General features: G+C 42.1%; 1 protein-coding gene across 1 annotated transcript in view; it reads right to left on the bottom strand.

Moving 5' to 3' along the window:
• CNGA3 (cyclic nucleotide gated channel subunit alpha 3) overlaps nt 1-26,143 on the bottom strand; it is a 40,318-nt gene that overhangs the window by 11,938 nt on the left and 2,237 nt on the right. The window contains 3 exon segments of the mRNA XM_060233856.1: nt 2,072-2,236; nt 4,454-4,570; nt 6,914-7,031. Coding sequence (XP_060089839.1) covers nt 2,072-2,236; nt 4,454-4,570; nt 6,914-7,008 — 377 coding nt within the window. The 5' untranslated portion in view covers nt 7,009-7,031.

The following is a 26,143-nucleotide window of genomic DNA, read 5'->3' as shown; positions in this document are numbered from 1 at the left end:
CTCTGTCATGACACTCCAAGAATTTTCCCTAGTCTCTATGCTCTTTACCACAGAGAGTAGGGGAAATCCCTATAACATCACCTAGAAGTAGCATCACATCCTCCCCAAACTCCACTCTCTCCAGGCACTGCCTCCCAAATCTCCCAGCATTTATGCAAGCAGTGTTGGAAACCCTGGGTAAAGTTCACCTTTTCCCTTTGAAAGAATGGATGGCAGTCATATACTAATTCAGGGGAAAGTAAAAGGTAGGGACTGAACCTGTTTCTGCCTCTGGTGATATCTTGCTCCTATCTGCATAACTCTGGGTTTTGTTTCCTGGTCAGACAACAGTGTGACAGAACTTTGGCAACCAACTTGTTACTATCAAGCAGGTAGAATACATGTCTGAGAATAAGCATTGTTCCAACATTCTACATGAGCAACAGCATAGCCTGGGAGCATTCTGCATTAGTCCAATGTAAGTGACAATTCAGTAAAATGAACATACTGGGAAAATTCAAGAGACCCCAAAAATCTGGGCTGGTTTCTAGGGTCAGCAGATGAGCCTCTAGAACCCTGTCCTGGTCTCAGTCTTCCTAGGACTACTATTCCCTGTCCCTCAGTTCTGTCACTCATATAGCCCCAACTTCCTCCCCCTAAATTGCTTTAGATGCTTGACTCTTGTATAAATTTTGCAAAAATTGCACATCTGTCCATATTTCTTTCATTTTTATTCTTATTCTATTGCAGAGCATAGCTGTCCTTTGGTGTGAAACATGGAAGATTGTCTTCTGCCTGTAGAATGCGCACAGATCTCATTGCTATGTGTTCTCGGTAATCTGTGTTTCATACTGGGCTGCCTGCCAGCCCTGGAGATTGTAGAAGAACCAAGGCTGTTTCTACAATTCACAGAGGATCTTCTCTCAGTGCGCATTTAAAATGTTCATCTACATTGCATAACACCATCACTTCTGTCTTGCTTTGCATTATCATTATTCACTGCCACAGGAGGTGGTAGCAGCTACAAGCATAGCCAGCTTCAAGAGGGGGTTAGATAAAAATATGGAGCAGAGGTCCATCAGTGGCTATTAGCCGCAGTGTATATATGTGTGTGTGTGTGTATATATATATGTGTGTGTGTGTGTGTGTGTGTGTATATATACACACACACACACACATATATATATATACACACACAGAGTTTTTGGCCACTGTGGGACACAGAGTGTTGGACTGGATGGTCCTGATCCAACATGGCTTCTCTTATGTTCTTATCTTAAATCGTTTACACTCATTTTCTTGAATTGGCACCAAAAACGGTTTCACCCCAGAGTTGCTCCTCACTTTACAAGAGTACAAGAGAGCCAGTTTGGTGTAGTGATTAAGTGTGCTGATTCTTATCTGGGAGAACTGGGTTTGATTCCCCACTCCTCCACTTGCAGCTGCTGGAATGGCCTTGGGTCAGCCATAGCTGTCACAGGAGTTGTCCTTGAAAGGGCAGCTTCTGTGAGAGCTCTCTTAGCCCCACCTACTTCACAGGGTGTTTGTTGTGGGGGAGGAAGGTAAAGGAGATTGTGAACCACTCTGAGACTCTAGGTGCTTTCACACGGCAACTGTTTGCAAGTGGTTTTGCTATTCTTATGCAGTAAAAATCCAGTTGCAAAGTGTATTATTTAGTGTGTGAACACCCCCTCTGAGAGTCAGAGTATAGGGTGGGATATAAATCCAATATCTTCTTCTCCTACTACTACTTTTGAACAGGAGTTTTCTGCAGGCAGATTCAATGCTCATAAAATTACAATCTGCCCTGAGTGTAGAAACAGCTCAAGTCAACCACTTGTTTGAGAACCCCAAAGAGATACGACTGAATGGGCAAGCTTACTGAAGACTATTCACAGGCACTTGAAACCACACTGCATCACATCTACAATTCATATCCCATTTTAGGCAACAGAAAAATTCCCTCTTAATGTTATGGCTCTGAATTGCACACAGCGTCAGAAGGGTATTCTTGCCCCTCATCACTGCACACATTTGCAGACCATGCTATTCTTCCTTGAACAAATTTTCTCTCAATATTGTTGTCTCTTACTTTTTCAGCTGGCCTCCCTCTTCAGAGTTGGCATTGCTCTCTCTACTGGCAACTTCTTTGAGCTCTGGCCCTCGAATGCGCTCAAGGAAAGAATCAGGCCTTTCATCTTCACGATGCAAATGTCTTCTTGCCCAGGAGGTCAGTGATAAGATGAAATGTGATAATCTGAAATGGAGACAAGTGTGTTAGTTTATCTTTTATCATTACATATATTCTACTGAATTGCTTAGCTGACAACCTTCCTGTTAAAGAATTGTGCCTCTGCTCAGACACTCCTTCAATTTTGACCTCCTGTACTTCTTTTCCCCCCTTCCCTACTTCTCTAAAAGTGCACATGGCCTCAAAGAATCTTTGAGTTTTCTCCAGTGCCTCACATTGGCTGTTTCCATGCCAAGGTGATTTCCCACTGTAGTGCAGTTGCTGATTTGATTCTGCATGAAAGCAACCTTGCAAAAGAGATTCCAGGCAGCTGTTTTCTCTCTATTTTTGGCAGTGATTTCCATTTCACACCTGATGTGCATTGAAGGCACCCCTGCTGTGCTCTCACATGACCCTCAGGATTCTCCACGCTTCCCGTTTTATTTTTTTTTTAACTTGAGGAGCATTTTCTTTTTAAAACTTTTTTTTAAAAAAACCTACATATTTGTAGACACCTCCAGACAGGTTGAATTTCAGTGAATTATTTTCATTTATTAAAACAAAGCATAAATAATTCTAGACAGGAATAATACAATATCTATAACAACTTTTTAAAACTTCATACCTGCAGAGCCTCCAAATATGCAGGTGATTCTCTTCTGTTATGCTAATAGTTGCCAGAGACTGACCCCTTTTGTAATCAACAAATTAAAAGAGTGACAGACTTCACTTATGCAATTATGCTGTTCCCCTTTAAGACACAAAAATTGCTCATGCGCTGCCTAGGAATTGCTATTTTTTACAATTTTAAAATATAGCAGGTTGTTGTTTTTGAAAGAACAAGCTGTTAATGGTATAGGCACAATTAGTGGATCATGTTAAAACATGGGGGGGACCACCAGCTGGGTGGCTGAAATGTGGGAAATCTTTAGTGTGAAAACAGCCATGAACAGAGGAAGGAAATAATGTTAAATCACATAATCAATCAATGTAAAATTGGTAGCTTTATATCATGCATCAATAAAATTATTGTGATAGACATTGGAATGATGTTGCCTTAATCCTGCTCTCAGTATGGTCCCAGAAATTCATTATGAAAGAAGGAAACATACAAATTGGCAACCCAATTATATCTCCTTACAACAGAAGGAACTATTGACCAGGAAAAAGTTAAACAGGATGTAGTTCAGAATCTGTCCCAAGGTTAGTATTGAATATGCCAACAGCTGTGGAAACAGCAGCATGAACATACATCTATTCAAAATTTCAGCAAATTGAACATGTGGTGAGCCCTTGGTTCTACCATCAATGGACAATCTTAACTGTTAAAAAAAACCTGGTTATAGAGATCTGGGTGCACGTTTAGGGAAGTAAGTACATTTGCCATATGCAGCTATTATGTCACACAAAAGGAAGTGAGACAAGTCTAGTGAAACAAATATGGTCCCTTTCTTACTCTGTGCTGAAGGTGTGAATAAACCATGTGGGTTCATAAAAGCAATTCAATAAGAGATTTTAAAATCTCTGCTCTCCAGGGCTAATTCAATGACAAAACCATTTTGTTAACAAAACTTCTTCATTCCTCAACCAAAGTAGTAAAACATTCAGCAGCTTTTAAAAGGATGACAGCTATTCTTTTAAAAAGAGAAATAGCAAATGTTTTTACTTTTGTCCAAATGACGATGCTGTATAAAATGGGAACTGATACAGTAGTTTTCAGACGGAATTATTACATGCTAGTGTTTACAAGATAGAATTCCACATAGGTTAGTTCCCCACCATAACTCTAATATACTGAGGAAAACTTAGATGGAGAAGTGGTAAATTCCAAAGCGTCTTTTGATACCCTTCATGGTCATGGCTCACCACATCCCAAGAAGCTTTTGAAATGTGAGTTGGACAATGCTCACCAGCTAAAACTACAATACAGCCTTATAGCTCTGATAAAATTATTGCCAATGAAGTCAGGATTTCACCTTCACCTTTATGTCCTCTCATGAAGCTAAAGGGAAAATGCTTTCATTTCTTAACTAGCTTACCCACCACAGCACACTTAGACACGAGACTGTCCTAAAGGTTCAGAAGCAACTTGCCCTTTGTTTAATTTCCTTTTATAGCTTTGCATTAATCAAATTTCTTTCATTGTTCAAAATTATTGGCTATGTCCATCCCACCCCTTTTCTTTCAGGACTAGATCCCAATGACCTCTTCCAAGGTCACTGTCCTGTCATAAATGAAGCTTACCTAGCTATTGCTCCACTGCCTGTGAATGAGCTCCTTCGGGATTCAGACAGGCCTCCTGTCTCCATGGAAATGACTCCTTGCAATTCAGAAGACGTGTCCTCACACGGTGAGTGGGTCCTTCGAATGCAAACCATAAAAAAGAGCAACAAATTCAGTCCCTTCCAATGTTCATTTGCTATTCCTTGAGCCCCTTCCAATTAGGGAACCGTGGAAGAACATGCATTCCTTCCTCAATCACAAATGCTATTACTGTCACAAGTGACGTTATAAAAAACGCAGTACATTAATCATCTTCTGCTTATGTTCTGCTTCTCTTGAGGTCAAGAGGGGTTTTTACTGGACAGAACTTACTAATAGAGGCATTATCTATGTATTTATGTATTAAATTTTCTGCCACGGCCATTCCAGATGGCCAGAGTAGAGGACAATATTAAAAAATCATACATCCATTTGCAATCAGAACCAAAGATCCTCGGAACACCACTGAGAGTACAACCAGCTACAGGTGTGGGGGAAAGAACACATTTTATAGAGGTATGTTAATAGATTGTTTTTATAGATAATCTTTTATAGTTCAGATTTGTTTTCTGTAGCAAGCATAGATTGTGACAAAAACTCTTAAAAGAAAGTTAGCAGTGAAAGAACAATATATAAGAACTTATAATAATACCAAAATAATCTAGTCACTGCACCTGAAGGAATAGCAATGTCTTTCAGCTATTTCTCAGACACTTTAGCAAATAATGCTCTCATGTAGGTTATGTCTACATCAGCTAGGAAATGAACCTTCTGGGCCCCTGTGAAACCCAGTAACTGGCAGTGCAATCCTAGGCAGAGTTACATCAGTCTAAGCCTATTGAGATGAATTGGCTTAGATTGGGGTACCTCTGCATGGGTTGCAGGGTCATAAATTCTTTCAGGAACCTCTCTGTAAAGTTTTTATATAGCAGATAGTAAAAAGATAATACTACAAAATGATCCACCAGACAGTACTTTTAACCTATAAATGTGTTACATTTTCTTTGTTTTGTTCTCCCAATGGCTATTGAGAAAGAGATTGATTTGCAAATGCTCCCCTTTTACTGGAGACTGAAAGGATGAAACCAGTAAAGTTCCAAGATGACTGAACAGGTACCTGACCTCCAAATTGCTCAAACTATTCCTTTTCTTAATTATCTATATTTATAACTTTGTCTTCTCTCCATCCCATCAGTCCATTTATTATCCATAGTCTGAAAAGCTTCAACAAATTGACTGCTATTAATCCTATTCTTGGATTATTACATCTCTTGTGCCATTCTACTTATGCATTTGTATCATGCCATGTTTTATTTTCTTACACATTCTCCAATTTATCAAGTTGTGCAAGCTGAAGTAGTTCTGCTGATCTGCCTTTTTAAACACCTCCAAGTCCAAGTTCTATCATGCTTTTTATTAGGACCAATTTTTAAAAAATCAAAAATTAGGAAGAATGCTTTCACATTCCTAGCACTCTTTTTTGGGTTATATGTTAGTAGACAAAGGGGGGAGGGATTTGCCAACTGGCACCATTTTAAGGTCATTAGATTTCCCAGAATTCTGCAAAAGAAACTTTAACAGTTAAAGTGGTCTCCAACAAATATGAACTCACAATGTAGATTAGGCCGTTATTTTTGATCAAGAGGGTGTGTACCTAAGGAAGTCAAGATTGCCTGCAGGGACAAAACAGTACTGTGTGGGAAAGCCACAAGTATAACATGTGCACAGAAAAGGCAGAAGAAAAGTAAGCAAAGTTTATATTCCCAATAATTTTATTATTTTATTGATCCTGTGACCCCTATTCTAATAAACGTTTTCTGTTTCAGGTGAGGAAACTCTCCTTTCTTTGCCCCACTTTCTTCTGTACTGTACTGAAGAAAACAAACATTACTTGTTTATTAGTTGGCTTCATGCTGGAGCTGGGTTGTCAGCCCCTTTGCCCATTAACATTGGTAGTTCTGGGGGGGGAAGCCTGAGAAGGAGAGACCATTGTGGACACTTACATCAATTTCCAGGTGCCCACCAAAAAGTGATAGTACAGGAATGTAAAGACCATAGAAATTAAGATAAATTCCTTGACTACTGCAGACACTGTCATTACTTACCAGGAAGTGACATTGCAGTATGTACACTGTCATTCCCTTCCCCATTTTTCTCCTACTATTCAATTTATCAAACATGAGCAATTTAGAGCTGGGCTGGCAGTTCACCTGCCATAGGTGAGCACATGGTAAGCCTCATCTGTAGTGACCTAGTAGTTTCAGACCAGGACTGGGGAGACTCAGGTTCAAACCCTTTCTCTGCCATGAAGTTCACTGGATAAATTTGGGCCAGTCATGGTCTCTCACTCCAACTTATTTCAGTGGGCTGTTTTAGCAGAGGAAGAGAACTATGTATTGTCATCCTGAGCTAAGACACAAACTAAGAAACAGAAGCACTGACCTGCTGACTCCATTGTCTAATGTATCATCGTCGGCAACCTTCATGGACAGTCTGTGCCGAGCAGAATAGGAGTGATGGGTGTCAACTTTAGCCATTTTACTTTACATCCAAGTGATACCTGTAACACAGGGGGAACATACAGTAATCTCTGCAGGCTAGAAATGACAATTCAAAAATAAGAATCCCCGGGCTCTTTTGTTGCAGAGATACAGGGGGAAGGTGCAGGCAGTTTCTTTGCCATTGAAAAGGTGAAAGACTTTTTAAACAAAAGCTAGGAATTCAGAGGAACTAGTAGACTGTGGCAAAAGAACATTATAATTTAAGAGTTCTATACTTTAATAGCAATTTCCAATTTTTTTAAATGGAGTATTCAAAAGCCCTCCAGTTGTGCTGCAGGAGAAATGGCAGCTGCAAGAGACTGACAGGAAAAAAATGAAACCAACACGGGTGGGACTTGTTCACCTTCCTGAATCCTAAATAATGCCAAGTTCCACCAGCCTTCATTCTTAAAAGATGTTCTTAAAATTCTAAGAAAAGTTGAAGGCAGAAAGAAAAGAGGAGGACTCAACATGAGATGGATTGACTCAATAAAAGGAGCCCTGAAGGCCCACAGATTGCAAGACCTGAGCAAGGCTATTAATAACAGGATTTTTTAGGGAATATTAATTCTTAGGGTTACCATAAGCTGAAAGCCTCTTGAGAACAGTTAATACGTACACAGTTTTAAAGTTACTTCATCAAATACACCTATATAACATGTCATGCCATTTCTCATTTTATCCCTGTTTCTGATGCTGACCAACAGTGAATGTCAGGCCTTAAGCTTGGGAAGACAACAGGCTATTATAAATTATGAGAAGGGAAAGTTTCCTTAATGTTCATTTGTCTGTTTAGAGAATTTTCATCACAAAGAATTTTACGTTAAAAGTAGCGCAATAAAACAAAAAAATAAAGTCAAAACAATAAAATAAAATCATTAAAAATATAGAAACCAATATTAAAACAAACCTTTCCAAACTTTTTCAGGGGCATAAAACAACATCTAAAATTATATTCACAAAACATTCCTCAAGCTAGAACCAGTTCATAAGGACTGCAAGATCATGCCAATCCACGAGTCCTAGAAAGAGACCTTTCTCAGCCACAGGCGTCAGGGGTTAAATCTGAGACTGTATAGATGATAAATGTAAACTCTTCCACTAAGACATTCACATTCAGTGTTCTCATACAATGAAGTTTAAACCCCTTTTCCCATTAGTCTCTTCCTGTCCCATGTATAGATTATTCCCCAGGTATGTTGTTCTGAAAGAAGATCTGTCAACTTTTTCATTACATTCCACATCCCTCACATGAAACGTGCCACCATGAGGATGGTAGCCTTCTGACTCTGTGTTAACTGTAATTTTAGAACATGGAACAAATTGCCTGCTGATGAACAAGGAAGGGAGATGCTTTACATCATGAACAAGTACTGTAAAACCTTCAGGGTTCATCCAACCTAGTGATGTTTTCCCTCACTCCCCCACCACCAAACAGCCAGCCTGAAAGTAGGCTGCCCAGATGTATCATATACAGCAGTGGCCCCCAACCTTTTGGCACCAGGGACCGGTTTTGTGGAAGACAATTTTTCCACGGACCAGGGGGCAAGGCGATGCTGGGGGTTTTGCCACCCCAGGCTGCCCCCACTCCTATGCCACATCCCTGACCCCCATGGGGGTCTTTAAAAGGGGGGAATACTGGGGCTGTTTCTGCCTCCCCTCCCATTTAAAGACCCCCATCAATCAGCCAGTTTGGTGTAGTGGTTAAGTGTGCGGACTCTTATCTGGGAGAACCGGGTTTGATTCCCCACTCCTCCACTTGCACCTGCTGGAATGGCCTTGGGTCAGCCATAGCTCTGGCAGAGGTTGTCCTTGAAAGAGCAGCTGCTGTGAGAGCAATCTCCAGCCCTACCCACCTCACAGGGTGTCTGTTGTGGGGGAGGAAGGTAAAGGAGATTGTGAGCCGCTCTGAGACTCTTCGGAGTGGAGGTCGGGATATAAACCCAATATCTTCTTCTTCTTCTGATCGGTGGAGGTCTATAAATGAGGGGTAGGCTAAGGTCACAGCAGCACCGCCCCTTCTGCCGACCCGGGACCTTGCAAGGGGAGGCAGCCTTAGAGTGAGGCCGTGCTGCCTCTTTAGTCCGTGGCTGCTCTGCCTCACTCCACGGCCCAGTTGCTAGCAGGCCACGGACCAGTACTGGTCCACAGCCAGGTGGTTGGGGACCCCTGATATACAGTATATCGCGACAAGGACAAAAGCTTACATTACTGAGTCTGAATTTTGAAAAGGAGGCCAAAGAAAATTATTCCAGAGGAGAAGAGGACAAGCATTGGCATTGGGGAAGGACGGTGGCTCAGTGGTAGAGCATCTGCTTGGGAAGCAGAAGGTCCCAGGTTCAATCCCTGGCATCTCCAAAAAAGGGTCCAGGCAAATAGGTGTGAAAAACCTCAGCTTGAGACCCTGGAGAGCCGCTGCCAGTCTGAGAAGACAATACTGACTTTGATGGACCAAGGGTCTGATTCAGTATAAGGCAGCTTCATATGTTCATATGAAACAAGGCTGTTCTGTACTTCTGCCACCCCTGTGCATTTTCCTAGTTGTGGAGTCAGTTTATTTTCTTCCAAACATGCCTAAGATTATGAGGATTTTCAAGGGAGGATACTATCATTATTGGTGTTGTCATTGCTGGCATCACAGCACACACACACCATTTCCCCCAAAAAGGTCCTAAAATGTCAATATATCAATTTAGTATTGCAATGATAGTTTAAGAAAGTTTTCTAAATTCCCAGCTTTCTATTGGGGGATACAAAACCCAAGAAGCCACATCGGTGTACAACCAGAGAATCATCAAATCAAATAGAAACACTCTTGCAAATCTAGCATATGTAAAATTAGAGAATAAAAACAATATATAACTGAGAATTTAAAACAATGTCAAACCCCAGAATACACCATTAAAATGCAAATCTAACATGAAACAACTCAAGCAAAAAACACAATTCTGCAGAGTCAACAAAAGCAATGTAAAGGGGTGTAATCTAATACAAAGCAACCTGGCAAGCTAATACCAAGCCTAGGAATACTATACACTTTGGAGGGAGGCAGAGAGGGGGAAAAACAGTCCCAGAAGTCTTCAAGCACAGGCTCCCGATACTCCAGGTAATCCTAATTATTTCCAGAATTTTCAGGACCTATTTACCAGTACCCCAGAAAATCCCTGATACCATCTGGAGACCCAAACATACCCAGAAAATACCAGTGAAGTATTTTACAAATATGTATTTGCCTTGGTTGTATCTGAACACACATTCCTTAAAGGAACACAGTCATTAAAGGAAAGCCAACTGAAATGCAAATAACAGGCAGCAGAGGTACTAACTGAGATCACAGCTATCCAGCCTGAGGGCAGTCTTTCTCCAAAATCTTCAGCTGAGCTGTTGAACATATGAAGCTGCCTTATACTGAATCAGACCTTTGGTCCATCAAAGTCAGTATTGTCTTCTCAGACTGGCAGCGGCTCTCCAGGGTCTCAAGCGGAGGTTTTAAACACCTCTTTGCCTGGACCCTTTTTTGGAGATGCCGGGGATTGAACCTGGGACCTTCTGCTTCCCAAGCAGATGCTCTGCCACTGAGCCACCGTCCCTCCCCTTGTTGGAAAACAAGAGCCAAGGTCTCTTTGAAAAAGAGTGGTGCTACAGAAAGGTCTACATGTAAATCCTGCGAACAATTATATCAAGTCAATGGGGCTAAAAAACATGGTCATTGAGTGGGCTAAAGAGGAATTTGAACTCAGACCTCATTCATTCACATGTTGATCTACAGTACAAAAAAAGGGTGTCATGTGACTCTACTGCCACATCTTTCTTGCAATGGGTCAGCTGATCATTTTGCATGGTGTAGCCCATCACAACCAAGCCATGACCTTTGCAGGTACATTTACTGTGCAGCTAGGAAATCCAGCTGTGTGGCTAGGCAATGCTGCCATAAGAAAGCTATTGCTATTGAAACTCAGGTACTTTTCCTATCCAAGTTCACACTCTAAAATGGGAATTGTCTCTAATAACAATCAGCCCAGATTGATAGGACAAAGGGTGTGATATGAACAGACTGCAGCCCTCACACCTTTTTAAAAAATGGAGTACTAGATGGGAAGTAAATGCAACCTCTCTTTTCAAATATGCCAGCTGGCGTGTGTGCGCAGATATGGTTCTAACTTCTTTTGAATTCCATGGGGGTGGAGAATTTTTAAAAAGTTTAATAAATCTGAAGTGGGAATCCTCCTTTAAAACCCCAATGAAGTAGTCCAGTCCCACCACCAAATTGCAGATTAAAATATATAGCAATTTTAAATAGACATGAGGCATTTAAGACAACTAGCTTTTTCAAGAATAAATGTGTAAGTGTTTAAATGTTTACTCATCTTGATTTGCCTGATGATCAAGCTAGCAAGACTTCAAAACAGAGTATAGGGTGATGTTATTTATAGAATATCAGGCACTATTTATACAATTTAATCCTTTAATCTTTGCTTGTTCTCTTCCATTTCCCTTCTCTGCTGTCCTAGTAGTTTGACTGAAAACAATATATATTCCAGTTCTGGGGGAGGGGGGGGGAGAGAGATGTTAAAGATTGCTGCAATTATCAGACCATTGTATTAATTTCTCACATGAGTAAATGTAGAAAAGAGCAGGAGTCCAGTACCACCTTAAAGACTCACAGATAACTTATCTGATCCCTCTCTTACCAGTCCTGCCCAGTACATTTTCTATAAAGTGAGCATGCATAGAAGCACATATCTATTGTCACCTAGTAAGAAATATTGTGTTCAGAGGCCACCCAATTTAAGTATTTGCTCTCTAAGTGTGAGAAGACATATACTTTGGGGACATTGGATTCATATTTGGAGAACATAAACGTTGAAGGTTTATTTACATGTGACAGCAGTATTTCACATCAGGGCCAGTGTTGGGATTTGACAGGATTAAGCAACTGCTTTGAAAAGGTAAAGGGAGACAGAAACAGGACCAGCCAAAATGCAGTGTTGCCATGACTGGCACAGAGACAAAGAGACCTATTATAATAATTGCTGTAAAGAAAAAGAAAAGAACAACAAAAAAGAAAGAACAAGATATGTATCTCATAAGATCCAAGAAATCCATGAAATCAAGTCAAAGCTAACTGGAATGGCAATCATTGTTCTGTTCGCTCTCCTGGATGTGTGAGCAGGAGCTGAAAATTAGGGGACAGGAGACTCTGGATTCTGCATGAATCCCACGCGATAAAGAGAGCTTCGTAGTTAGTGAGGTTGGGGCTCTGTTATTCCCACACAAACTTTGGAACTGTCATAATGCATCTTTAGTCTCAGTTCATTTCATACTAGAACCTTCCCCATGGCCTGCCTGTCTTCGTCTCTCTTCCCCTCCCTGAATTGCCTGGCTTTCCCCCTCCCCAGTTGTTTCTAGCTTAATCTTGCATATTCCTTGTTGTGATTCCCATTGTTATTTAATTAATGTTATTGTTCATTGTTTTTCTAGTCCTGTTTTGAAATTATGAACTAAACTACACTGAAATAAATCTTAAAAAATTTTTAAAAGTCACAGCTAACTTGTAGCAACCCTTTAGGGTTTTCAAGGCAAGAGACATTCAGAAGTGATTTGCCATTGCCTGCCTCTGCATCACGTTCCTGGTATTCCTTGGAGGTCACCCATCCAAATACTAGCCAGGTCAACCCTGCTTAGCTTCCAAAATCCAATGACATCAGGTTAGCTGGGGCTATCCAGGAGCAAGGTTAGGCATGCTGAAAGATCAACAAGGAAGCACATTAACTGAACAAGACAAAATAAAGATGGGAACAATACACTGAAGAACTATACAAAAGAGATGATAGTATGACAGATTCCTTCAAAGAAGACTCTTTTGAAAAAGAACCTGCAATTTTAGAAAGTGAAGTGAAACTTGAACTCAAAGCAATTGGGAGAAACAAGTCACTAGGAGTAGACTGGAGTAGAAATAGCAAAGCAAAGGAGTAGAAATAGCAAAGCTATTTCAAGCCACAGAAACAGAATCCATCAAAATCTGAACAAGAATATGCCAACAGATATGGGAAACAAAATAATGGCCCAGACTGAAAACAGTCAATCTATATTCCAATTCCAAAAAAAGAAAGACTGCAACAATTATCAGACCCATTGCAATAATTTCTAACATGAGTAAATGTGGAAAAGAGCAAGAGTCCAGTAGCACCATAAAGACTACCAGATACCTTATCTGAAGAAGTGAGCAGTGACCCACAAAGCTCCTAACCTGCCACATATTTTGTTAGTCTTTAAGGTGTTACTGGATTCTTGTTCTTTTCTACTGCTACAGACAGACTAACACAGATACTCATCTTGATCTGTCACCTAAGTGATGCTCAAAATTTTACAACATACTTGAAATCAAAAATGCTAGGTGTTCAAGGAAGAGGCACTAGAGATCATATTGCAAATTTACATTGATTATTGGCATATACAAGAGAATTCCAGAAGAAAATCTACTTGTGTTGCATAGACTACTGCAAAGTTTTTGATTGTGTGGATCATGAAAAGCTATCATTGGTTGTAAAAGAAATGGGTGCGCCACAGTATCTGATTGTTTTGATGTACAACCTGTATTCTGGACAAGTGGCTACTCTTAGGGCAGAATATGAAGAAACAGAATGGTTTCCAGTTGGCAAAAGTATTACCCAAATATAAGTTTGTTTCCCTATCTATTCAATTGGTGTGCGGAACATAGCATAAGGAAAGTTGGATATATGTGTGTGAAAGCTGGGCAATGAAGAAAGCTGACAGGAAGAAAGTTTGTTTATTTGAAATGTGGTTTTGGAGGAGAGTTTTATGAATACCATGGACCAACATCAAAAAGACAAGAGGGTTCTAGATCAATTCATGTCTGAACTCTCCCCAGAAGCTAAAATGTCCAAATTGAGGTGTGACAACTTTCTCACTTACACAAAGTGCCTTCCACCCCTCACAACCTCTCTGTCATAGAGTTACAGGTAGGTCAGGCAGCCACACATCATTACCTGTCTTGCCTCTTCTAAAGTATTCAGAGAGCCATGATCATTTCACATCCCAGGTCCTCTCTCTCAGTCACAGCCCAGTTCCCCTTAAAATAAGCACCCCTCACTCAAACACTGCACAGAGCTATTGAGGATGGGGACTCAAACACTGCTTCATTCACATGGTGCCACCATTTATTTATTCATTTCCTAAAATATAGAGTAAGATCTTAGCTTACACATCTGTATGCTTCTTTTCCAGAGACAGCCAGCTCACAGAGTAAACAAACAATGAATTAACTTTTATTTCTGGCTTAAACATAATATTAGAGTAGATCATGCAGAGGTTATAATCAATACCTTTTAGTATCTTATGCGCAAGAATTCTACTGGCATTGAAGCTGTGAATGAGTGATTTGGCTGCTGCATAAATTAGTTTGCTCTGGGGTCATCCTTCTTGAGATAAGGAAAAATCTGTGAGCCGGAGGCTAATTAAACTGTGAGCTTGCTCACACTAAATCAGCCTAGAGGGAACATTGGTTATAATGTTTCTTTTCACTTTTGAACTGTTTCCTTATTCCAGCATTTGGGATCCTTCGTTACAAATTATTCCTTTTCACTGTCTGACGATTCTGCAGCCGCTGCTGCTCCACCCCTGGGCTTCTGCTTTTGTTGGATCAAGCAATCATTTCCCCACCAGTTGCTGTGCAGGCACATTTTGACCCACAGCTCTCTTCAGTTTCCCTCACATCTACTTGATCTTGTTTTTTAGTGATCAAGTAGATGTGAGGGAAATTGCAGCTGTGCAGCAACTTATGGGAAATTGATCACTTCATCTGACGAAAGCAGAAGCCCAGGGGCTGAGCAACAACAACTGCAGAATCAGTCTCTGTTTTAAGCTGCTCTTCTCCACAGGTTCACTCAGCCAGACTTACCCCCAACTCAACTAACTGCTGTTTTCAACCATCTCCCTCACCAACATCCCATCAGCTCCCATTGGGCACTCTTATGGAGAAGCTGAACCTAACCTGTCTGTCAAATGAGGCTATTATACTTTGATTGCGTTAGGAGAACACAAGAGTCACTAGAAAAGACAATAATGTTAGGAAAAACTGGAGACAGCAAGAAACGAGGAAGACCCAATATGAGATTGATTGACTAAATGAAGGAAGCCACAGCCTTCAGTCTGCAAGACTTGGGGAAGGCTGTTAATGATAGGACATTTTGGAGGTCATTAATTTATAGGGTTACTATAAATCAGAAACAACTTGAAGCACTTGACACAAACACACAAGCAACTAGTGGAACCCTAGGAATGCAGCTGGGCTCTTTTGCAGTTTGTCAGTCTCTTTTCATGTTCCCGGAACTTAAAGGATGAGTTCTATAGGGCAGGCAGAGGGGGAAATCATATGTGGTGGAAAACCAATTGCCAAAACAACCTTCCTTCCCAGTGCCAGCTCTGTTTCATGTAATACTAGACAGACTAAATAGATAGGTTCTGCCTGTATGTCTGGGTACCCCAGTTTGTCCACAGAATATTACACAAGTTTATGATGAACAAAGGATACAAGATGTTTAAAATGAAAGATTCATGGGAGATTATTTTGGACAGTATGTTGCTTATTTTTCAAAGGACTCTTGTGTTTAGCAGAAATGGCCTTTTTATTAATACCTTAAATAGAAATCTACCATGATAGAGTGGCCATACAGGTTACATATTTCTCTGAAGACGTCTGCTCCGTAATAAATCATGCTCGTTCTGAGAGAGGTTAAACCACTGGATAGAAGTTTCTCCTACTTTTGGTCAGTTCCCTGTTTCTGCTCCTTGTCATGCTTGATGCTATTCTTCTTGTATCGAAAATTATCTCACTTCATCCCACCCCAGTCCCAATGATTCTGTGGTTTGTAGGAAATGTACTATTTAGCAACCTTACAAGAATCTTCCATTGAACATATTGCATAGATTGTAAGCATTAAGCATTACTGGAAAAAGACAGAAGTGAAACAGCATTGATCACTTAGCCAGAAAAAAAAAATGCCTGGCATGCTTTCCAACTGTGGCAGAAATTAAAGCAGATTGCAAACAGGATACTTACAGTGGAGTCATAAACAGAATTATATCCTTCTAAGCCCATTGAGGTCAACCCTGCTTAGAATTGCTAGGAACTGTCAGGAATAACATCAATCAAAGCTGGCCAGAACTTTAGCTACCTTGCCTTGAAGTCAATGATTTTAGCCTTGTAAAAGGATAGATCATCATGACTTGATCTCTTTGCATAACAACATTATTTATTAGTCTGGAGTTACCTGATTTCCAGAACCAAAATATCCATGAACTCCTGTTCTATTGATATTCAGCTATTTGGTATGAAGCACAGATCATCTTCTCATTGAGAACTGATACTGATAACGGCACAAAGTGAAGTATTTGCCCTATTCAAGGGTAATCATAGAAGAGTAATATTGTGGAAGCATGCTGAAGACATATGAATTCAGGTCCCTGAAACACTTAAATGTGTGATGAAGCTCTCTCTCCAGAAAGTCAACAGTAGCAGCTCAGACTTCACAACTCATCTGTTGGCTCCAGGCTCAGTTTGAGCCCTGGGATGTTAAGACTTTGTGAGATTGCCACTGGACATTTATTTAACCACACTTTTTATAGCTTTTCATTGTAGGTCAATGAAAACTCTTGAGCATTTTCTCCAGGTCATTTCAGACATGGCTCACGTAATGCAAGTGCAAACTTCAGTCTCCAAGAGATAACCTGCCCTGCCACATTCGTCTTCTGTGCCAAACATAAGGAGGGGCATTTGTCTTTTGGAAGGCCAGCGTGGTACAGTGGTTAGCATAGGATCTGAGCAGGGCTGGCCCTTCCACTAGGCAAACTGCCAATTGCCTAGAGCGCTGGCCTTCTGGGGGTGCCGAATTGGGCACCTTTACATGACTCAGTGATTCGGCACCCTCACCCTCCCAGCACCCTAGGCAACCACCTAGTTTGTCTAGTGGGCAAGCCAGCCCTTCATGTGGCAGAAAGAAAGCATGTGATCAGTTCAGCTCTTGACAGAGTGGCAAAAAGAGGGCTAAAAGAGTTCCAGGCTCCAAATAACTACACAATGACTCAGTGTCAGAACAAACAGACAATGGAAGAAAGTAGTAGTAGTAGTTGTTGTTGTTGTTGTTGCTGCTGCAGTGGTAGTAGTAGTAGTAGTAGGGGTCAGGGTGGTGTACATTATAATATATGAACGACAAGTTTGACTTGTAACTTAATTCTTTATAGTTGTGCCTAAGGGGTCTGGAGCACTTTAAAAGACCTTGTGCAGATTACAGTATAATCTTTTCTTAAAGTAACTAACAAAAGGTTAATAACATTATTATTATAACATGGCAAACAGTGCAGAAGTGCCATTCAGTGCAGAGCCAAATTCTCCAACCATACCCAGCATGGCAGCTGTTGCATTAACCTGCTGATTCCACCACCTGAACCAGCCAGCTGGTGATACCAGCACTAACAACCAAAGGCTGGAGGAGCACTTGCACAGGTAGCTTTTCTGGTGACCCTGCAAGAGACTTCTCAGGGCCCCTGCCTAGGGTTGCCAGGTCTGTGTTAGAAAATACCTGGAGACTTTGGGGGCAGGACCAGCCCTAGACTGTCTGGCAACCTAGGCAAAGCTAACTTCTGGCAGCCCCTCTCGCGCACTGATAATGTCACCAAGTCACATGGGGTACCCAATTTGGCACCCCCAGAAGGCTGGTGCCCTAGGCAATCACCTAGTTTCAGGCCCTGTTTGAGGGTGGATCTGGGAGAGGGTGGGTTTCAGGGAGGTGAGGGGCCTCAGCATGGTATAATGCCATAGAGCCCACCCTTCAAAGCAGCCATTTTCTCCAGGCGAACTGATTTCTACCAGCAGAAGATCACTTGTAAAAGCAGGTGACCTCCAGGCCCCATCTGGAGGCTGGCAACCCTACCCCTTCCTCTCTTCTACTTATCACCAGACCCATATGCCTCCCGTGTGCCTGTGTGTCTTTCCTCTGCCCACTTGTGAACCTTCCCACTGCCCAAGCTCACCGCTGCCTGGAGCCCTTTTCCCAGTGGCACTGGGCAGTAAGTATACCTGGGAACAGTGTGTATGTGTGGTGCTCAATAACACAGGAAGCCCCACTCAGCAGCAATCTGGATCCATGCAGGGTCTTGCACTGCCCATTGCCCATTTTAAAATTACAGCAGTTATATTCTGCTGAGGATGTGAACCACTCTGCTCAGTAGGGGGGAAAGATTAGAGAGAACATTGCCTGGGAGACTGGTGAGTGCTAGCAAATAACTGAGAGGGAAACCAACAACAGTGGGCCATGCCAGAAGCCTTGGGCACCAGCACCTGCCCCACCTCAGGGTATACTGACTCCAGCCCTGTTCAAAGGGCTGAGGAACATTAATCAAAGCAGTGTGGTAAAAACTCTTCTCTACAAAGGATAAAAGAGAGGAGGGGAGAATGATCTAAGTTGCTTTGATTGCTTGTCAGGTAGAAAGCCAAGGTATGAATTAGGCAAGTAAATGAACAACGTTTTGGGCACAAATTCCACACAAGGACCTCTGCTCAGAGTAGTAGCAGGACCCATAGCAGTGCCTATTCTGGATACAGCAGGGTGAGTTATTCAGTACTGTAAAGGACTTAGTGTCTTGATGTTCTAACACAGATTCTACAGAATAAAACCACTGTCTCGTTTCTCCAGCCAGAAGAAAAGAAAGGTGCACAAAAAGATGCTACTCGTAGTTATGACTTTAGCACTTTATTTATTTCAATCCTTATACCTCCTTTTCTTCCCAGTGGAGATCCAAAGCAGTCTACAACATCATTTTCTCCCTCCATTTTTATCCAGGTATAGCCCCCACCTTGTACAGTGGTTTAGGATGAGAGAGATTGACAAACCTGAGGTCTCCTAATGTGCTTCCTTGGTAGAGCATGGATTTGAACTTGGGTCTTCCAGTCTGAGCATCTGCTTCCCATCAATTTCTATAATCCTCTATTACAACACTGATTATTTGACTAGTCAAAGACATTAACTCATGTTGAACTGTATTTAAAATAGTGGTATGAACTATACTGCTCAACAAACTTTAAAAACTTGCACCCTGAAGATCTTTTTTCCAGCTGGAAAGGTCTACTTTGCTAAGTCACAGTGGTATTGGGACCATGGAGGAAGAAAAAACTGTAGAAATGCACAACCAACTCTACCTTGCTAAGTGGCATGGTATTATAAATACCTGTGTTTACATGTATAAGCCATTCCATAATATTACAAAACAAACACCAAAAGGAAGATTATTGTGATGGAACCCCCTCACACCAAATTGCCCATGTCAAAAGTGTCTCTCATTTGTTAGTTCACTGTCTCCCAGCAGGCAGCCTGGTAAATCACAGAACAGGTCCTCAGTTCTCCCTCTAGTTCTTTGTGCAGGCTTCCCCATTCCTTTTCCAAATCTTCTTTTGTCTTTTCTCATCCATAACAGTAGCTTTTGCACAGAGCTTCTGGTCCCTTTTGGATGATACAACAATCTCCAGGATTCTCGTGGCTTGGGTCCTATTTGCCAGATCAATTTTGTCTTTCACCCACTCTTAGGGTACTCTTAGCAGGTTGTAGAGACATGGGGTGGAGGGGGGTCAGTGACAGTATGATATCACTTCCAGGAAAAATCCAGAAGTAGAATTGCAGCTCTATGGGAATCACTGAAAACTGTGTGGTAAAACAAGGAAGTGATACCACACCATCACCTGGCAACACTTTTTAAAACATTTTTCTCCTGCCAGCTGCAAATGGCAGTGGTGGAAAACAGGAAACGGGGGATTTCCCATTTCTAACAGGCACTTGGCAGTCCTAACCATCCTAGAGAACCATCCCTTGAATAAGGCTTCTATGCCATGACTAGATTTCTAGAACAGTCCATTCAAGACAAGCTCTGCAGAAGGCAGCATTCAGGAGGACTCCCAAATGGAGATAAGTCTTTTCATATTGAACTAGGCAGGCCAAGAGGTACAAAGCTTCCAGACAAATTGAAGGACAGCTGGATATATTGACTCTATTAAGTTTCTGCTCTGGACCTCATTCCAACCTATATGGTCAGCTTATCACCGGATACAGCATTACAGTTTGGGATCAGCCATTCTGTGTTAGAACCTCCATGGACCCTGAGCATACCATAACACAAACAGAAGCCAATCCTACAACAGTTTTTACAGGGTCAACAATCCTCTTGTCAAGGAGGGCAAATTCTGATCACAAGAATTATGATGCAGTGGTGAGCCCTCAGTTTCAAAGGCATGCCAACCTCCAGGCGAGTCCTGGAGATATCCCACTATTGATTTCAATTGATCTCAAGATGACAGAAATCAGCTCAACTGGGAAAAAATGACTATTTGGGGAGGTGGGCTCTATGGCATTATACTCTGCTGAAGACCTACCACAGGCTCCACCCCCACCTCCCCATGCTACAAAATCTCCAGGTACTGTCTCACCTAGAGTTGGCAACCCTAGTTTCACTTGTGGTGGGGGAAGGGAGTCTCAGTATTCAAATACAGATTAGGAAATCTTGTCCCCTGAATCCTTGGGAGGGAGAGTACACTTACTCAGGACTGGTGTCAGTATACCCTAAGGTTAGGTTGCCAACTTCCAGGTGGGAGCGTGGAGATAACCATGTCAAAAATACTAAATACAACAATTCAATGCACTTCCATATATTGTATACCATGTAACAATATATTTCTAAATTCATTAACAATTCCAATATTGATATTATTCACAACAGTATATCAAATAATATTACAAATTCAGTCTCAGTTCATTTAAGGATATAAAGTCCACAATAGATGAAAAATTCCTTTTTTCTTCAGTAGAGAAGTACCCAACAGGTGCAGACAATTTCCTTCAGAATAGAAGAAGCTTCAGAATTAAAGTGACACATTTCCTAGGTAAAATGGGCTGTGTTTCAGTCAATCCTTCATCTGACAATTAATCACTTTTCTGGAACCAGTGCTCCATATACTAAATGCAAAGGCAATAGCCAGTTTCATTCACTGGGCACAAGTGGTTCTCCTAATTGCGGCAGAAGCTGCACCTTACCAGTAAATACAACCTGGAACCAGTGCTCTAAACAATGCAAACGCAAAAAGTCAATTTCTTTTGGCACAACACTTCAGTTGCCAACTTCCAGGTGGGGCCTGGAAATCTTCCAGAATTACAACTGATTCCCAGACTATAGAGATCAATTCCCCTGGAGGCAATGAGAGCTTTGGAGTGTGAGCTGTATGGCATTATATCCCTCTAAAGACACTCCCCTCCCCGAACCCCAACCTCACCAGGCTTCCTCCCCCCCCCCCAAATTTCCAGGAATTTCCCAACTAGAGTTGGCATTTCTACCTGAGGTGGAGCAGCTGTCGGAACCCAGGGATTCTGGCATGGCCCCACAGTCACTGACACTTCACCAGGGCACTTCCCCTAGTACCTGTCCCTGTGCCTTTCCCCGCCCATTCACTTGCAAGCACTCCACCAGCCATGCTTCCAGGTTCCCAGCATTGTTCAATTTAGGGAGGGTCTGTGGCTCAGTGGCAGAGCATCTACTTGGAATGCAGAAGACCCCAGGTTCAATCCACACCGTCTCCAGTTCAAAGATCTGGCAGGAGATGATGTGAAAGACCTCTGCCTGAGACCCTGGAGAGCCTCTGCCAGTCTGAGTAGACAATACTGGCTTTGATGGACCAAGGGTCTGTTTCAGTATAAGCAGGGCTTTTTTGGAGCAGGAACGCACAGGAACACAGTTCCAGCTGGCTTGACAGTAGAGAGTATGGCCTAATATACAAATGAGTTCCTGCTGGGCTTTTCCTACAAAAAGGCCCTGTGTGAAACTATAGTGACATCAGGGGGTGTGGCCTAATCTGCAAATGAGTTCCTGCTGGGTTTTTTCTACTAAAAAAGCCCTGAGTATAAGGCAGTGTCAGGTGGTTTCATGAGATTTCCTGGTGTGGTGGGGGATCCCTCCCGTTGCCCATTGCTGGGCTGGGAGTACCAGCTGTAGTGCCATGTCAGTTCCAGTTTGAAAAAAATGGAAGTGACATAAGATATCTCTAGAGTTATCTGTGTCACTTCTGTTCTTTTTTTAAAACCAGAAGTGATGTGGTGTTACAGCTAGTATTATGGGCCACCCCATATCCCTGCCCACAGCTCTCCTGTCAGATGTAGACGATCCTAACGGGGAAGTACATGTGGGTGATGCACAGCAGCAGCACTCCTGGAAGCCACAGTAGCTGCACACACTAACCAGTGCTGTTGGAGACTGGGCATAAACGTAATGCAAGTGGCTGTGTGCAAAGACAATGAGAGGACTTGTGAGAGGGAGAAGGATGCACAGTCAAATGGCTGCAACACAGGTGGGTGGGGGGAAAGGAAGAAAGCACAAAGGGGCTGATGTGGGCAGAAGGGGGCCACAGGCACTTGTCTTCCCCACAGGCCCCCAAAACTTCGGACCAGAATGCACTTATTCCCTTCTTTTTTCTCATTCACCTCAAACTTTTCTTTCTTTCTTCCTTTCTTCCTTTCTTCCTTTCTTCCTTTCTTCCTTTCTTCCTTTCTTCCTTTCTTCCTTTCTTCCTTCCTTCCTTCCTTCCTTCCTTCCTTCCTTTCTTTCTTTCTTTCTTCCTTCCTTCCTTCCTTCCTTTCTTTCTTTTTCTTTCTTTCTTTCTTTCTTTCTTTCTTTCTTTCTTTCTTTCTTTCTTCCTTCCTTCCTTCCTTCCTTCCTTCCTGTTTGTCTCATTCTGTATCTCTTTCTGTTTCCCTCTTTCTCATTCTCTTTCCATTTCAGAAAATCCAAGAGCAGAGAACTACATGCAGTTGGGGCATAGAATAAACCCTGCCTTGTCCCAGGAAATAGGGCATCAAAAGGCTAAAAGACTGAAGGAAATGTGCAGAGCTGACCACGGATCAAGAAGGAGAAGCTGGAGGGTGAGACCAGAAAGAAAATACAGAGGAAATAGGGCATTAAGGCCTGAAAGGGCAGGTGAGAGAGTGTACTATAGAACCACAAGATACTCAAGGTCAAGAGGGACCACGTGCTATAGGCAAAACAAGAGAAGACTGCTATGAAGGCCATGATTCAGCGTAGTGTAGTGGTGGCCTAAGATCTGGGAGATCCAGGTTCAAATCTTACTCTCATGGAAGGTTGCTGGGTGGGTGACCTTGGACCAGTCACATATATTAGCCTAACTTTCTTCACAGAGATTAAATGAAAGAGAAGGATGTAAGCCACTTACAGCTGGCACTTGGTGGGAGAATGGGGAGGCAGAGACATAAGAGAGCACTGACAGCATGATGTTTTCTACCAGATTGCCAAGGTTAGCATCTCTGACTGCTCATACTGATAATCCTAGTATTGCAAGGGGTGGGGATTTCCCATTGGTTTTATGAAGGGAAATGGGAAATGCATGAAAATGTTCTTCGGTGCTGTGGATGGGAATGGTCATAGAATTGAAATGTCTGTTTGTTAAGATATGCTTGCTAACACACCACAATGTGTACAATGTCACTAGGAGTAGGAATTTCAATCCTTATGCTTTATATGGAGCTAAATAATAGACATTTATGACCAAATCCACCAACAGTAGAAGTGGGATGATGGAAGTCGTGAGTGTTGACACAAATGTTGTCTAAACATAAAAACAGGTTTGCATTCAGTTTGTGAAAGCAACCTTGACCAGTTCTGAATATACTATTCCTTATTAACTTGATTAAAAAAGCAAAACAGGTATGCTTTGGCCCTGATCTTTTGAGAATTTGTTATACTTATAATAATAGCTAGCTTGCTCTGAGAATCCCAAAGCAGGGAGTAAAAAAAGGGTCAGTAGTGAAAAGTCTCCTACAGGCTTGATCCAGGATTATTATTCTGCTCAATAATGTGAACTTCAGTCCATCTCTGCAGCTCCCAGATCTGCCATCATAGTTTCCCTGTCCCATCTCAGACCCCCGCCCCTCTTCTGTCCTACTGTCTTTCTCTTTTCATCCTTCCCATTGTTCTACTATGACCCCCATCTTCCTAAATCCCTTCTTTTTTCTTTCCTGAGCCCTTCAAACCTTTCTTTCTCTAGGAGTTCTGCCATCTCCACAGTAGGTTAACCAAAGGCAGCCAGAGGGCCAACAAAGCTTAATTCTGCACATGAAAGCATATACCCAGAATTAAACTTTGTTGGTTGTTGTTGCAGTTATTACAAGCCATTGGACTCCAACTTGGTTCTGTTGCTTCAGATCAATACAGCTACCCACCTGAATCTTCTTCTTCTTGTTTGAACCATTGAAAACGATGAGATTTGCTTTGAGGTGAAATTATTCCAAGGATTTCCTTCCTACTCTGGGGGTCACCTTGATTCTTTCAGATTGTGTATCCAGTGCCATTTCTTCACACCACTCTGTGTTTGTTGTTGCCAGTAGGCTTCCAGTTGTGTATGTGTTGTGAGGTGTGACTTTCAGGTGTATGTGTTGTGGGTCCCGTATCCAGGTTTTGGCCACTGTGTTGGACTGAATGAGCCATTGGCCTGATCCAACATGGCTTCTCTTATGTTCTTATCTCTCATTGGCAATGGAAAGTGCCGTCAAGTCACAGATGACTTATGGCAACATGGACAGAGTGGGTTGTGCATGTGAACCTGCTATGTAAGATTCATTTTCCACAGCCTTGCATTTATAGTAAGCCTGTTGGATTATTGCAGTCTGGGCTCAAAAAGTACTGCTTGCAAGCCAGTCATGGGGCCAGTCTCACACAAGTACAGACCCCCCCCCCCCATTTGCCACACTACTGCAGACTTTCTTAAGCAGCGCAAGTGGCAGAAAACTAAGATTCAGTCTGCAGTTATTACAAGCTGTTCACATGAATTCTTCACCAAGAACCCAGATGGAACAAAACACAGACATTTCATGTTGGTTGTCCACAGATTTCCAAGTATTTGCAAGCCTTCCTGAAGTAGCAACAATGCCATCCTAAGCAGAGTCATACCGTTCTAAATCCACTGATGTCAGGGGGCTTGGAAATATATAACTCTGCTCAGGTCATTGTAAGTTAGTTGCTTAAGCTGAGGGTGAACTGCAGAGTTAAAGGCAGTGTGTGATAGAGTCAATATTGCTTGAGGCAAACACATTCATTGTACTGGCATTGCCCCAGGTCAAGCAGGTAACACTACTGCATAATTTTTGACACACCGAGACATTTGGGGATGTTCTGTTCCAAGTTCAGTGATGCATTTTTGTACATTTCCAATTTATTTATGTATTTATTTTGTTTGACTTATATCCCACACTTCCCACAAAGCAGGCTCAGAGCAGGTTCCATCAGAAGTTAAACAATTAAAAACAAGATTAAAATTGCAATATAAAACAGCTAAAACACAAGACTTAAAAACTCTGTCTTGACAGTTATGACACATTGGTCCAGAGGTCCATCAAATCTCAAGATCACCAGAAGGGGGCAGGCCTAATAAAGGATGACGTCTGCCACCTCAACTGAAGGCCTGGCAGAAGAACTCTGTTTTATAGGCCCTGTGAAACTGCAGCAGGTGCCCTGGGGCCCTGATCTCCAAGAAGAGCTCATTTCACCAGGCAGGGACCAGGGCCAAAAAAGCCCTGCCCCTAGTTGAAGCAAGTCAGACATCTCTGGGGCTGGGGACTTCTAAAAGATGTTGTGTTGCTGATCTTATATTCCTATGGGGTTCATATGGGGAGAGACTAAAGGAGGGAGAAAGATAGACACAGATAGATTGCTTTGGGTTACTTCTCATTTTCATTTCAAGGAAACAAATGACTCTTTGAAATCTAACCTGTGTCTGATATAAGTAGGTAGTTGACAAATTCCCTACCATCACCTCCGCTGACAATCTTCAGTGCTGCACAAGGCCACATAGTGAACTGGTGAGTCATACCCTCTCTTCTCTGGTGCTGCTCTGCCCATTGCAGAAGCAGCTTGATATTCCCACCATTCCATCTTCAGATCAAGCACTGGAGGGGAGGGAAGAACAAAGGTCTTCCCAGGCAGTTCAAAGCAGAGGTTTATCTTCCAGTGATCAGCTTCCAGCAGCAACTTCTTCTCCAAAACAGATTAGGGGGAGGTGAGGGGGGCA

This window comes from Heteronotia binoei, chromosome 3, assembly GCF_032191835.1.
Source record: "Heteronotia binoei isolate CCM8104 ecotype False Entrance Well chromosome 3, APGP_CSIRO_Hbin_v1, whole genome shotgun sequence".
NCBI lineage: Eukaryota > Metazoa > Chordata > Lepidosauria > Squamata > Gekkonidae > Heteronotia > Heteronotia binoei.
This window is presented reverse-complemented; position numbering and strand designations above follow the sequence as displayed.